This window comes from Myxocyprinus asiaticus, chromosome 37 (genome assembly GCF_019703515.2).
Source record: "Myxocyprinus asiaticus isolate MX2 ecotype Aquarium Trade chromosome 37, UBuf_Myxa_2, whole genome shotgun sequence".
Lineage (NCBI taxonomy): Eukaryota > Metazoa > Chordata > Actinopteri > Cypriniformes > Catostomidae > Myxocyprinus > Myxocyprinus asiaticus.
In genome coordinates this window covers 6,209,427-6,221,714 of record NC_059380.1, presented here as the reverse complement: position 1 = coordinate 6,221,714, position 12,288 = coordinate 6,209,427, and the positions used below count along the sequence as shown (strand labels likewise).

At 38.5% G+C, this 12,288-nt stretch overlaps 1 protein-coding gene across 1 annotated transcript in view; it reads left to right on the top strand.

The window, feature by feature from the left end:
- Positions 1–12,288, top strand: part of LOC127427565 (fibulin-2-like) — a 100,297-nt gene that overhangs the window by 3,051 nt on the left and 84,958 nt on the right. Inside the window, exon 2 of the mRNA XM_051675203.1 lies at positions 1,688–3,583. Coding sequence (XP_051531163.1) covers positions 1,804–3,583 — 1,780 coding nt within the window. The 5' untranslated portion in view covers positions 1,688–1,803. The remainder of the gene's footprint in view (positions 1–1,687; positions 3,584–12,288) is intronic.

Here is a 12,288-nt window from a genome sequence, read left to right as displayed (position 1 = left end):
ACGAAACTGACTCTAAACTACCTAATCTCCTGAAGTTGTTGGCCCGTTATTCGTTTGACATTCAGTTTCTCCTTCCCGTGCTCTCTGGAGCTGACAATTTATACAACTATATCATTAGCACAATTAGGTTAAAGAATATATGACTATGTCATACAGGCATAAAACATTCAACTCAAACAGTCAACGCTTGTAGCTGTAGAGTTATGCCTAAAAATGCTCCAATGGGCTTTAGTTAACTAGCGCATGTAAGGGACCGTCTGAAAATTCCACCTACAGCAGTAAAACGTTGGAGGTAACCAAGTATTAATTAGTTAATTAAACTGAAGTGTAAGTTATGTATACAATTTACGGTCTGTAAATGTTTTTTTTTTTTTGTGTGTGTTTAAGACAGAACATGCAAGGCAGTGACATTTTAACACTGTGTTACATTAATTCTGTTAAAACTCGTGTATTATTCGAGCTGTAAAGGTGTTTATAATGGTTGTTTTTTACAGTCGTTTTAGGGTTTACGAAGTAAATGTGGATGTATCTTTACACAGAAAAGGTTAGTAAGCGATTTTATCACACTAAAATTATGTTAACATGTATTTTGTTTTTGTCTTGTGGCTTTACGTTTAAAACAGTAAGTATTTTAACATTTATGGTTTGGCCCCAATTGCTTCCAATCTAAATGCCTCACTGTAACCCAGATTTTTTAATTTTTTTTAAAGAAAAGGGGGAACAAGTCGGAATTAATTTTTGTGGTAATCAGCCGAAATATTCCTTTAACATTCTTCATACAAATTATTTAATTAGCCGGGCCATTTGTTTTAAATTATATAGTAGACTTTCAAATGGCAAGTTGGCATGTAGAACTGATGAACTTTTTTGGCCCAGTCTTTAAGATATTACGGCTAATGGTGTTTTTTGAAAACAAAGCAATTCCTTTCATCTTCCATGAGATCTAACCATTTAGGTCCTCAGAACTCCAGAAGTTTTCCAAAGTAAACAGAACATGTTTCTCAGTTGTTGAATATAAAGCGATTCAATGCAAATGGCTCACAACACTTGAAGCAAAACAGCAGTACACAGTCTTTGCTGTAGTCATCGCTACTACAGAGAAACACAGCTTTGTTGAATTATTTTAAATCCCCTCTGTGTTTAATCCACAAAACACCTAATCAACTACAAAAAAATGGCTTTGTGTATCAACTGAATGGTTCAAACTGAGTTAATCTCGGTTGGCTTTGCCATCTGCAAATGAAAGTTCAGAATGGCTTGCTTTATTATAGTCCAGCACTAACTAAAATGCGGTGTGAAGTTGTCCCATGAATGTCAAATGAATCAGAAAAAGCTATCAAAAATAATAGAGAAATCAAATAGTGTGGTACAGCTTTTAAAATCCCATCAAACTGACCTTTATTGCTTTATGATAACTCTAATGCTGCTGAATAATACACCGTCTGTCGAATGACTGTCACTTAATGGTAATAAGGATGAATGTTGCTTCATGATTAAGGGGGAACTTGCTCATGAGATCAGGCTTGGACAACCCTGTGATTTTCAAATGTGGGATGGTCTTAAGAGGGTGAGCTCAACTATGAAGCCAGATGTTGGCTTTTACACAGTGACTTTGGGCTGGCTGGAAGAGCTCCACAGGAAATTTTCTGAGCGCTCTCTAACTCGACTCTTTCTATTTTTCTTCAAGGTTTCACTGACTGCTTGCAGTTCATGAGAGGGAAGGCGATTGTTTGGATCTGGAGAGCATAGAGTGTACCAGATACGTTTATCTACTGCATTAAAACACCAGGTACCAAGTTAAAAATGGCCAGTGGCCTCTTGAACTTGGTCTTTTTGCTGAGTATGAGTGGCTGTCTTTGTCAACGGGATTGCACCGGTGTGGACTGTCCTGTACTGAACAACTGCATCGAAGAGGTTTTGGACACTGGTGCATGTTGCGCCACCTGTGTGCAAACAGGCTGCATGTGCGAGGGATACCAGTATTATGACTGCATTAGTGCTGGTTTCAAAAATGGTAAGGTTCCAGAGGGCGAGTCATACTTTGTGGATTTTGGAAGTACCGAATGCTCCTGTCCGCAGGCCGGAGGAAGGATCAGCTGTCATTTTATTCCATGCCCTGAGATTCCAGCTAACTGCATCGAATTGTCGGAACCGGCAGACGGGTGCATTCAGTGTAAGCGCGTTGGATGCGTTCATGAGGAGCAGAAGTACGAGGCTGGACACTCTTTCCAAATTGATCCCTGCCAAGTCTGCCACTGCCCGAATGGTGGCGGAATCCTCATGTGCTATCCGATTCCGAACTGTGACCCGAGTAGCATTCCGAAGCCTATGCTCAAAACAACAACTGAGGAAAGCACACCAGAAAAGCTCTTCAGAGACCCTATACAGCACATTTTTAACCATCAAGGTTCTAGGGGTCCCTTTATGAAATACCTTCCCACTTTGCAAAGTGCTAGCAATCGTCCTTTGAAGCTGCGTCCAAGCCACATGGGTGAGGAGGAAGAAGATGAAGAAGACTATGATTATCCACCCACTGATTCTTTAGATCAATCTCTGCATGATTTTGCCTCTCCTACTGATTCATCCATCACTTTTACCCCCCGTCAAGCTTTCCACAGGGGAGACAAACAAGAACTAAGAGAGATGTTTGGTTTTCATAAATCCACAACAGACAGGCCACAGCTTCCCCTTCATAAAGACAGTATGGATAGGATAAAAATTGGCATTCATAAAGACAATCCAAAGAAAGAGCTATTCAGCTCTCTGAAATTTAAAACAGACGGAGAACAATTCATCCGCCCTGTGGAAGCTACAAACAGAGTGGCATTCTCCAATCACCAAAATACAATGAAGACCCAGAGCTTTAGTCTATACAAAGACAACTCCAATCAGGAGGCCTTAACTGACATGGACAGCAATATAAATAATGAGCAGCTCGCATTTCCTACAGAAACTACTGATGGGGATATTTTTTATTCACAGGAAGACACTACATACAGCGAAGCGGTTACAGACTCTCCAACGACTGTTGAGCAAACTACATCTCAACTCTGGGAAACCACAGCTTCATGGCAAAACACTTGGAACAGCGTATTGGAGAGTGAAATTAATTCACTTCTCCCCAATACAGTGGAAACAGACAGCTCCAAACAAGAGGAAAGCATCTCAAGGCAAAGAGCAGCTGTTTTAAATGAAACTACAAGTGAAGATGACATTCAACCAACTGGCATTGATGAGAATGAAAATATCCAAAGCAGTTCAGGTCCTCTTGAGCAAAGTGTGACTGTATCAGGTATTGACCCCAGCGAAACATTACCAGCACCTTCAGAGAACCACAGAGAACCTTCTGTAGACCATAAACAACATCCTGTGGAACATAGAAAACCTGCAGCAGAACATGTGCAGTCCTTAGACGAGCACAATACCAAGCTTGAAAGGAAACATGAGTGGCAGTTGTTCTCTCCAGTCAAGTTTAGTCCAACCAGCCCACCTCCTATCAAACAGTCACACAGTTTGCTTAGCTTCAGAGAGGAGGAGGAAGAGGCAAACAACACCCTTAGTTCTCATTCTAGGATGGAGAAGGGTGAGTTAACAAGCAATCGTTTGTTATTTAATTTAGAGTGATAAACTGTTATGTTGAAGAGCTAGAGTACATAATTAATGCTAATGTGATTTATAGTAAGACATCCACCAGGCACCACAGACCCTTATTTTGAGTACTTGGCAAACTGCCATAGACGATCGCAGCTGTGTAATAATGACTGTGATACATTGTCGAGGAATACAGTGGGTCCTGCGCCCTGCTGTATGATAAGACAAAACCAACAGGCCTCTCTTGAGATGTCTACGGTGACTTGTTTTCATAGCTCAGATGGCAGGTTACCAATTAAGTATTTCTGGTATCACACAGCGCTTAGGAAAACTGTTTGCTGTCATGTTTGATTTCAGCACGCAAGTGGTAAGGATTCTCGCTAGTCCCGGGAATTGTGAGCTGGAGCATAAATATTCAACTCAGGGGGGCCATCTGGATTGCGAGGCCAAACATTGCTCCCGCTGGGTTCATCCTCCCTGCTCAGTCATCATATTCACGCACACACCACCTAACACCCTTGTGTCATTTAGCACGCTCAATGCTTCAATTAGCGGAATACGTTGCTTGCTATAAACACACCAGTGAGTGGAAAATGGCTTGTGACTTTTAACCAAATGGTGTTTATAGGTTTTGTCCACGTAATTCATCTTGACTTGCACTGGAACTGTGAAATATTTAATTGGGCCTTTGAATGAGGTACCTATATAACTTGATATGTTACTGGTGCATGAAATATGTGTTCACTCACTTTAGATGTTCTTCAAATTCAGATGGTGAGTGGTGAGGTCAGACAAATATTTCTAAAATCAGAAAATGTATTGGACTGTCAGAGTAAATCCCACACAGTGTAACCTATTAGTGAATGTGAATCTTACAAAACACATATACCCAAAAGATAATCAAAAGAAAGAAATAAGAAATTATATTTTGCCTATTGATTTTTTATTTTATTGTTTATTTGTGACCAATGTTCCCTCAAAACTGTGAGCATGGTAATGCGTTTGCTCACGTGAACGGTGAAATGTGTTTCATGATCATAACGCCACAGTTGGTTATAATAATAATAATAATAATAATAATAATAATTTCCTTACATTTAAGGAAATGTCTTACGTGAATGCATATAGGTGCAAAAAAAACAAAAAAAAAAAAAAAAAATCAGGTAGGCTATGCATCAAAATTAGACTTTGCTGTATAAATGCAACCCTGATAGATCTGCCGCTTTCTATTATGTTGTTAATAGCCAATTAATCAAACAGCAATATTAAAAAGAAAAGCAAAACAACTCACTTTTTTATTTATTTATTTATTTTTCACTGCAAAGTTCTAAGTAGATTACTTTATATTTAATTCTTTATCATTAACTTAGTAATTACTTAAAAAAACCTGAAGTAATGTTAACTTAATAGAGAAACACTTGAAGGTAACATGCCCTTGTTATGTAATAGTTAAAAAAAAACAAGTATTTTTTTTGCTCAGGTGGCCAAAGGTTCCGCCCAATTGAAATAGGTTTTGCTCAGCAAAAAAACTAAAATTAGAGGGAACATTGGTTGTTACATTATTTTCATGACAAATATGCACATATACCCCCACCCCTATTCAAGATGACCACACGGGAAGTCAGCACGTTGTTTCCGAGATTCCCTGGATCAGCCACATTATGCCGACTCACTGACAAGCGTCATCTCCTATCACACATTTTTGCATCTAGTCCTGTTTACCTTCCCTTGTGGTGTGACCAGAAGCACATTGGGTCAGCAGTTTGTAAGACCTGGGTTCGGATCCCGCGTTGAAACCAGAAAGTTATCATGTTCACATAATCAGTGACGAGTACAATTTGGTGGTTGCATTTTTCCCTGTAGCATTACATTTTTACTGCACTGATGGTTTGGTTTAGGATTGGGTTGGGTTGTTGGGTTGATAAAATATGCATTCCTCGTCACTTCATTACAACTGGTACAGCTGAAAACAACTCACTATTGGCACCCCTCCGTGGCAATTACACCTGGAAAGTGGAGCTTAAACATGCCCATACGACAAACATCACTTACTGTTTTGGCCACTGGGGGCAGTGTTTCAAATTTTGGTAAGCACAGACCAATTTTAGCTATAGAAAAGTCATCCTACTGTTTCCGATTTCACTGTGAGATTAGTCTGCGATATTCATTGTTACATATCATTAATTACATTATAATGTACTGTATTAAAGTAATAAGAGTCGAATGAGAATTACCATTCAGAGTGAATTACAAAAAAAAATGTAGACCTAGTAAAATATCTGGACACATTACGTTAATGGGAATTTGGGGTGTAATGTGCATAATTGTCATGAAAATAATGTTGCAATTCAAAACAGATTAATGGTCCTAAAATAGACTCCATTTTCTATCATTTTTTATTTCTTTCTTTTGATTTTGGAGTGAAACATGACCTGGCCATGTTTTCATGAGATTCATTGGTAAACAAATCTGCAATAAATGCTGCACGCTCTGCATATTTTTCTTCCCTTATCAATAATGCCTCTTCCAGACCTAAAACACTCTTTTCCACTGTTAACAAACTCAGCAACCCACCTGTGTCAGTTATTTCCGATTCTGCTGAGCTCTGTCAGTCATCTCTTCACTTCTTTCAAAATAAAATTAATTCACTATACAAACTTTTCCCTCATATCGTATCTCCAGACACACCACAGGATTTCCCCACTGACCTCATGATTGGCACATTTTCTGACTTTTCCCCTACTAGCCCACCTGCAATTACTGAGTTAATCAAGATATTTAATTCTACTTCCTGTCAGTTTGACCCGGCCCCCACCGCCCTGCTTAAACATTGTCTGTCTGCCATTTTGGTGCCTATCTCCCTCCTCATCAACAGACTTCTTTGTACTGGTATTGTCCCTGTAAAACTAAAAACTGCAGCTGTCACCCCAGTTTTAAAAAAGCCTGGCCTAGGCCCTTCTGACCTTAAAAATTACCGTCCTATTTCAAATCTCCCTTTTCTGTCCAAACTGATGGAAAAAGTGGTTGCCTCTCAGCTACAATCTTATCTGGCCTCACACAATTTCTTTGTGTGTTTTAAATCTGGTTTCCGTCTACTCCATAGAACAGAGACTACACTCATTAGAGTCGTTAATGATCTTCTAATGGCCGCAGTCTCTGGTGCTCTCACTATTCTTGTTCTCTTAGATCTCAGTTCTGCATTTGACACTATCTCACACAGCATACTCATTTCTCGCCCCTCTGCTATTGGCATTTCTGGTACTGTACTATCCTGGTTCAATTCTTATCTCTCAACACTACATCTCTATTCGTCAGTCAAAATCTACTACAGCTCCTGTTTCTCAAGGCATCCCTCAGGGTTCTGTTGTTAGTCCACTGCGCTTCATCACTTATATGCTTCCCCTGGGTCACATCGTTTGCCGGCACAGACTCAACTTTCACTGTTATGCTGATGACACACAGCTTTATATCAGTCCAAAACCCACTGCCCCCTTTCCCCACAAGCTCCCTATTTGCATGTATCAATGACATCAATACCTGGATGACCAATATTTTTCTCAAACTTAACACTGATAAAACTGATGTACTTTTAGTTGGTTCCACAAATCTTACATCTCACTACTCTGATCAGTCTGTTGATATTGATGGTGTCCTGGTCAGACACTCCTCTACAAGGTCAGAAACCTTGGCATTACTTTTTGATTCTTCACTCTCCTTCCTCCCTCACATCTCTTCTCTCACAAAAGCTGCTTTCTTTCACCTCCATAATATTAACAGTCTACCCCCCATTCTCAATATAAAAGAGGCAGAGACTTTTGTTCACGCTTTCATCACTTCACAGTTCGACTACTGTAACGGTCTCTTTTGTGGTTTCCCCATTCTGCAACTCAGGTTCTCACTTACTCCAAGAGATCATTTCACATCACCCCCATTTTACGTAGACTGCACTGGCTAACTGTCTCTTACCGCATTCAGTATAAATTACTCCTCACAACATTTAAAGCTCTACATGGTCTTTCCCCTCCTTACATCGAGTTCTAATTCATCACTACACACCAACTTGCTCACTCAGGTCTTCTGACTCCGGTTTACTACTCATCCCACGTTACAAGCTAACATCACTGGGTGGCAGGGCTTTTAGCACTACTGCTCCAACATTATGGAACTCTATCCCACAATCCCTCCGTGACCTCAACACCATACATGATTTCAAAACCCACACCAAAACATATCTCTTTGCCCTATGTCATTCTGACTCTTAATTGATCTGCAAAACTTTTTTTTCTAAAACTGTTGTTTGCATAAGGTTGATAGATGTAACCCTTTGAATAGGATCTATTAATTCAATCTGCTATCATTTCTCATTGTTTAGTTACTATACTATATGGTGGTCAAGTCACACCATTTTGTCTTATTTGAGCTTTCAATGTTTAGACATGGTCAGCAGCATATCTCCATAAGATTAATGAATGGCTATTTTTGTATGACCAAGAGAAGACATTAACCCCCAAAAATTGAAGTGGCTTGCCTGATAGTACTAAGAGTTCAGTCTTAGACTGGAGAGGTTGGTCCAGATCATTATGACAAGGCTACTTTAACCAAAAGGCATTGTTGCACAATTAGTTAGATAAGCAGAGGAATTAGTTATCTTGCAGGATGCCAGTTGGCCATTGCTCAAAGTAAACAGCTCTCACCGGACAGAAACACTTGGAGCTCTCAACAGTTTGCCTGTCTGCCTTTCATGAGCTCGATAATCAGGTAAAGTGGAGGCATACTGTACTGATAATACATTTGGCTGGAAAGGGTTTATCGTTTTGCACATACCGACATTACCAACATGTGCAATGAATTTCAAGTCAGGGGTAGTGTACTGGACTGTTTCTTTTGCAAGATGCATCACAGCCGCCAATCACAATTGTCTGGTATGGTGATAAGTGTAATGGGAGACTTGTTATCTGGAAATTAAATGAGGATACAGATTTTATGATGGAAAGGTTTAAATAAATGATTTAGTTGAGTTATATGGGAGACTTGTGAAAAAAGTGATGGAAAGATTTCAATAACTGCTAGGCAAAGTCCAAGGTACCAATGTGTAGGGATTTTTACATTTAAAGGGGTCATGACATACTCTTTATATATATATATATATATATATATATATATATATATATATATATATATAAAGAGTATGTCATGACCCCTTTAAATGTAAATATATATATATATATATATAATTGTATTATCTTCCCTGAGGCCCACTTATAATGTTAACGTTTTTTGGGGTTTTCTGCACCAAAACAGTCATAATTTAGTAATATATAATAATTTCCCACCCTGTCTCTGGCCCTCTGTCTGAAATGCTCGGTTTTAAGCTCTCTGGCCATTTAAGGATTCAGTGTAAACACCCACTTTTGTGATTGGATAACACTGTGCAGCACCTACAATTCAGCCATATTTGAAACTCAGTTGAAAAAAAAAAAGAGCAACAAGCTCCACAACATTATAAAATTAAATTTCAGGTTTTACACATAATGTACACCCAATACATTGCATCCGAATACATTAAGCACAGTGGCACCTAAACTTTAAAACAGTCATGACATTTGAAATATTCAGGAATGAAACTGTACCATTTTGCGTTGGGTCCAATAGAGTTTTTAACTGCCCCATCTTAATAATGTTCATTCAATAACAGTTCCTTTGCAAAGCTTGATTCATGTATTGACTGGTATCAGCCGAAAAAACATACAATCCATGTTTGTTTACACACAGGAATGCATATGTTTCTCCCAGTCAATGGCAGCAGCAGAACGAGATGTGTTTTTAAAAGTTGCGCTTGTACCGCTCTTAAAATGCAGTGCACATCGCCGGAAACGCATCAAACCGATCAAAGACATCCATATAGTGCATGTTTACAAAAGACTAACAATTCAAAATAGCACAGATGGGTGCAAAAATGGTCCAGGATGCCTTCAAAACAGCAAGAAACAGCGCAGCTGAATGAAACAGAATGGAGGTCTCCTTTTTAGAGTTACAACTCCACATTACGTCTTTTAAAAGCAGCACGGGACGAACGATAATGGTCAAAGCCGTTCATCTAGTGTAGAAAAACATTTAAATCCAGATAGGCACATGAAGGTGTGCTGTGTAAGTCCCCTTTGGTGTAGATGAATCTCCCATGACAGCCCCTCTCTCCTCCTCACCTGTGTCACTGACTGTGATCACCAGTGGGCGGGGCCATGGGTGCCATGATGAAAAATAGGCATTGATGTCTTGCTGAAGAGGCAGTCATATGCAGATGTATATGGTCCTTGTGACATCACAAGTTCCACAAATTCAAAACGGTCTGCTTCTGGAGTCTGGTTTAAATAAATGCTGTTTGTCTATTATGAAGGAAGTTTTAATTCTGAAACTTACAGTATGTTTTTATAGTACGATGACCTCTTATATGTCAAAAGATCAAGGAAAATTTGATTCCTCATGTCATGACCCCTTTAAAACACACAATGGGCAAGTTTAACATACATTTAAATGCTCATGGACTGTCTGCTCTGACATTTTTTTAATCAGTTCTAAACCAAGGCAGTTATTTAAGGAGAGTTCCAGCTTAATTCAGAGAAGCCATGTTTGCACATCTGTAATGTTCAAAACTGAGAGAAACTTCTAACTTTAGGCACTAAAGATAAATAATAAATGAAATGCAGTAAAAGCCTGTAAGACCAGAATGTTGTCTCACAATTGCTTGGCATGAAAAGTTGCAGGTATGTGAAAAAGGATGTGGCATAACAGGCAAAATAAAAAATATATTGTTTGTATGTTGAAAAACTGTTAATTTTATGACCAACTTTTGCATAAATCCAGAATCCAAAAGAGTTCACACACTTTTCCTACAATTGTATCTCTGTTTAAATGTATATATACAGTATAAGTGTGCATGCGCTGCCTTGTCTAAATGTACATAACAATAGTTACTTTTTTAATATCCTTTAGTCATAGGACTTTAGAATGTTTACCACAAGCAGAAATGCAGTGATTTGTGATCCTGACTTTACCTCATTGAAATGCATCTAGGCTCTGTTCACATTAAGACTTAAAGCCACACTGAGATAATGAGGACGACACTCTGGAGATTTATTTTTCGCCTCAAGGCTGACACTTACTGCAGGAAGTAGAGTCTACATGTGTCTGTGTTCTGTTGTGTCTGTGTCTTGTCTTTGACTCTTAATTTGAAAGTTTAGTTCCTGTGTGTCATGTGATTTCCCTGTTTGTCATGTGACCCTCATATTTCATGGGTTTTGTTCTCATTGGTTTATAGTCATTGTTTTGTTATATTCATTAGTCTTGTCCTGTCATTGGTTCATGTTTCATAGTCTTGTTATCTTGTTTATTAGTTCCATCTTGTCATTGGTTGTCTTGTCAACTTGTTACTAGAGCTGCCACGGTGTACGGTGTTACCGGTTTTAAGGTACAAGGGGCAACACGGGTGTGAAATTTTATACCGGGTAAAAGGGGAAACATTATGAATAGAACTTCCAAGATCAATACAATAGCCTAATGAATAGAATAGCCTTAAATAAAGAATAGTTGCCTATTGAAGCGACCCATGATAAGTTTTCGACCCATGATAAATGAACCTAATAACGCACTGAAAGCCAGATGTTCTTTACCAACGTATCAAAGTACGTATACTGACAGAAGACGTTTAATTGCAGGTAGTGAATATAATGTGCCTGGTGGGGTAACTGTAAAACGTCTCGGATTGGGAATGACACGAGAAATGCTGTTATACACACAGGCACACGCTTGAAGAAACACACTTTATTATATTTTTAAGAACAGATGACAGAAAAGCCGTCTATATGCATGTCTGACGCGCTGTTTGTTCGGAGGCGTGCAGTCTCGTGGAACACATGTATTTAAAGGGTTCTCACTCTTTTTTTGTTTCAGTCTTCTGAAAAACATTAGCAAGAATAGTGTTGTCTATGAGAATGCTGCAAATGACCTCAGACCATCTCAGCTCAGGAGGTGCTCTGAGTTCAGTTCGCTTTATTTCCACAGAGCAGTTAGTTGTGAGCGCAACTCTGCAGGGTCACTTTATATATAGCCTATACATCTGTGATTAAATCATAAAATAATACAAAAACACATTCACCTCGAACCATAATTTATATATCAGTGATTATTATCATCATCATAATTATTATGTTTATATTTAGAATTGTTTTTAGATCTTAATTTGTATTAGTCATTTTTCAATTATTGTCATACACAGATACTTGTGTGACGGTAAATGGAAAGGTCGTTATATATGATTTTTGTTTTGTTTTTTGACCACTGTTTTAACTATTTTAGTTGCTTTTTCGTTTCGTTTGAAGTCCAATTTGAATTTAGAAATGTCTTTGGTTTAAGTTTTTCATTTTTTAAATAAATACATTTAATTTTCAATACAAAATCACTAAAGCAAGAATATTCACCTATCCATCGGCCGGGTGGTTGACGATGTAATTGGATATTGTGATATATATATATTTTTTTTAAATAAAAATATCGTGTATATATTTGTTGCATATCATCCAGCCCTAGGTGGGAACAAAACAAATGTATTCACACACATTCAAAGTCATTACCCTTCCGAAGCAGCAGCTAAATTGGGTCCTGGGATAAAAGGTAATAAAACACCAACATTAAACCCGCAAC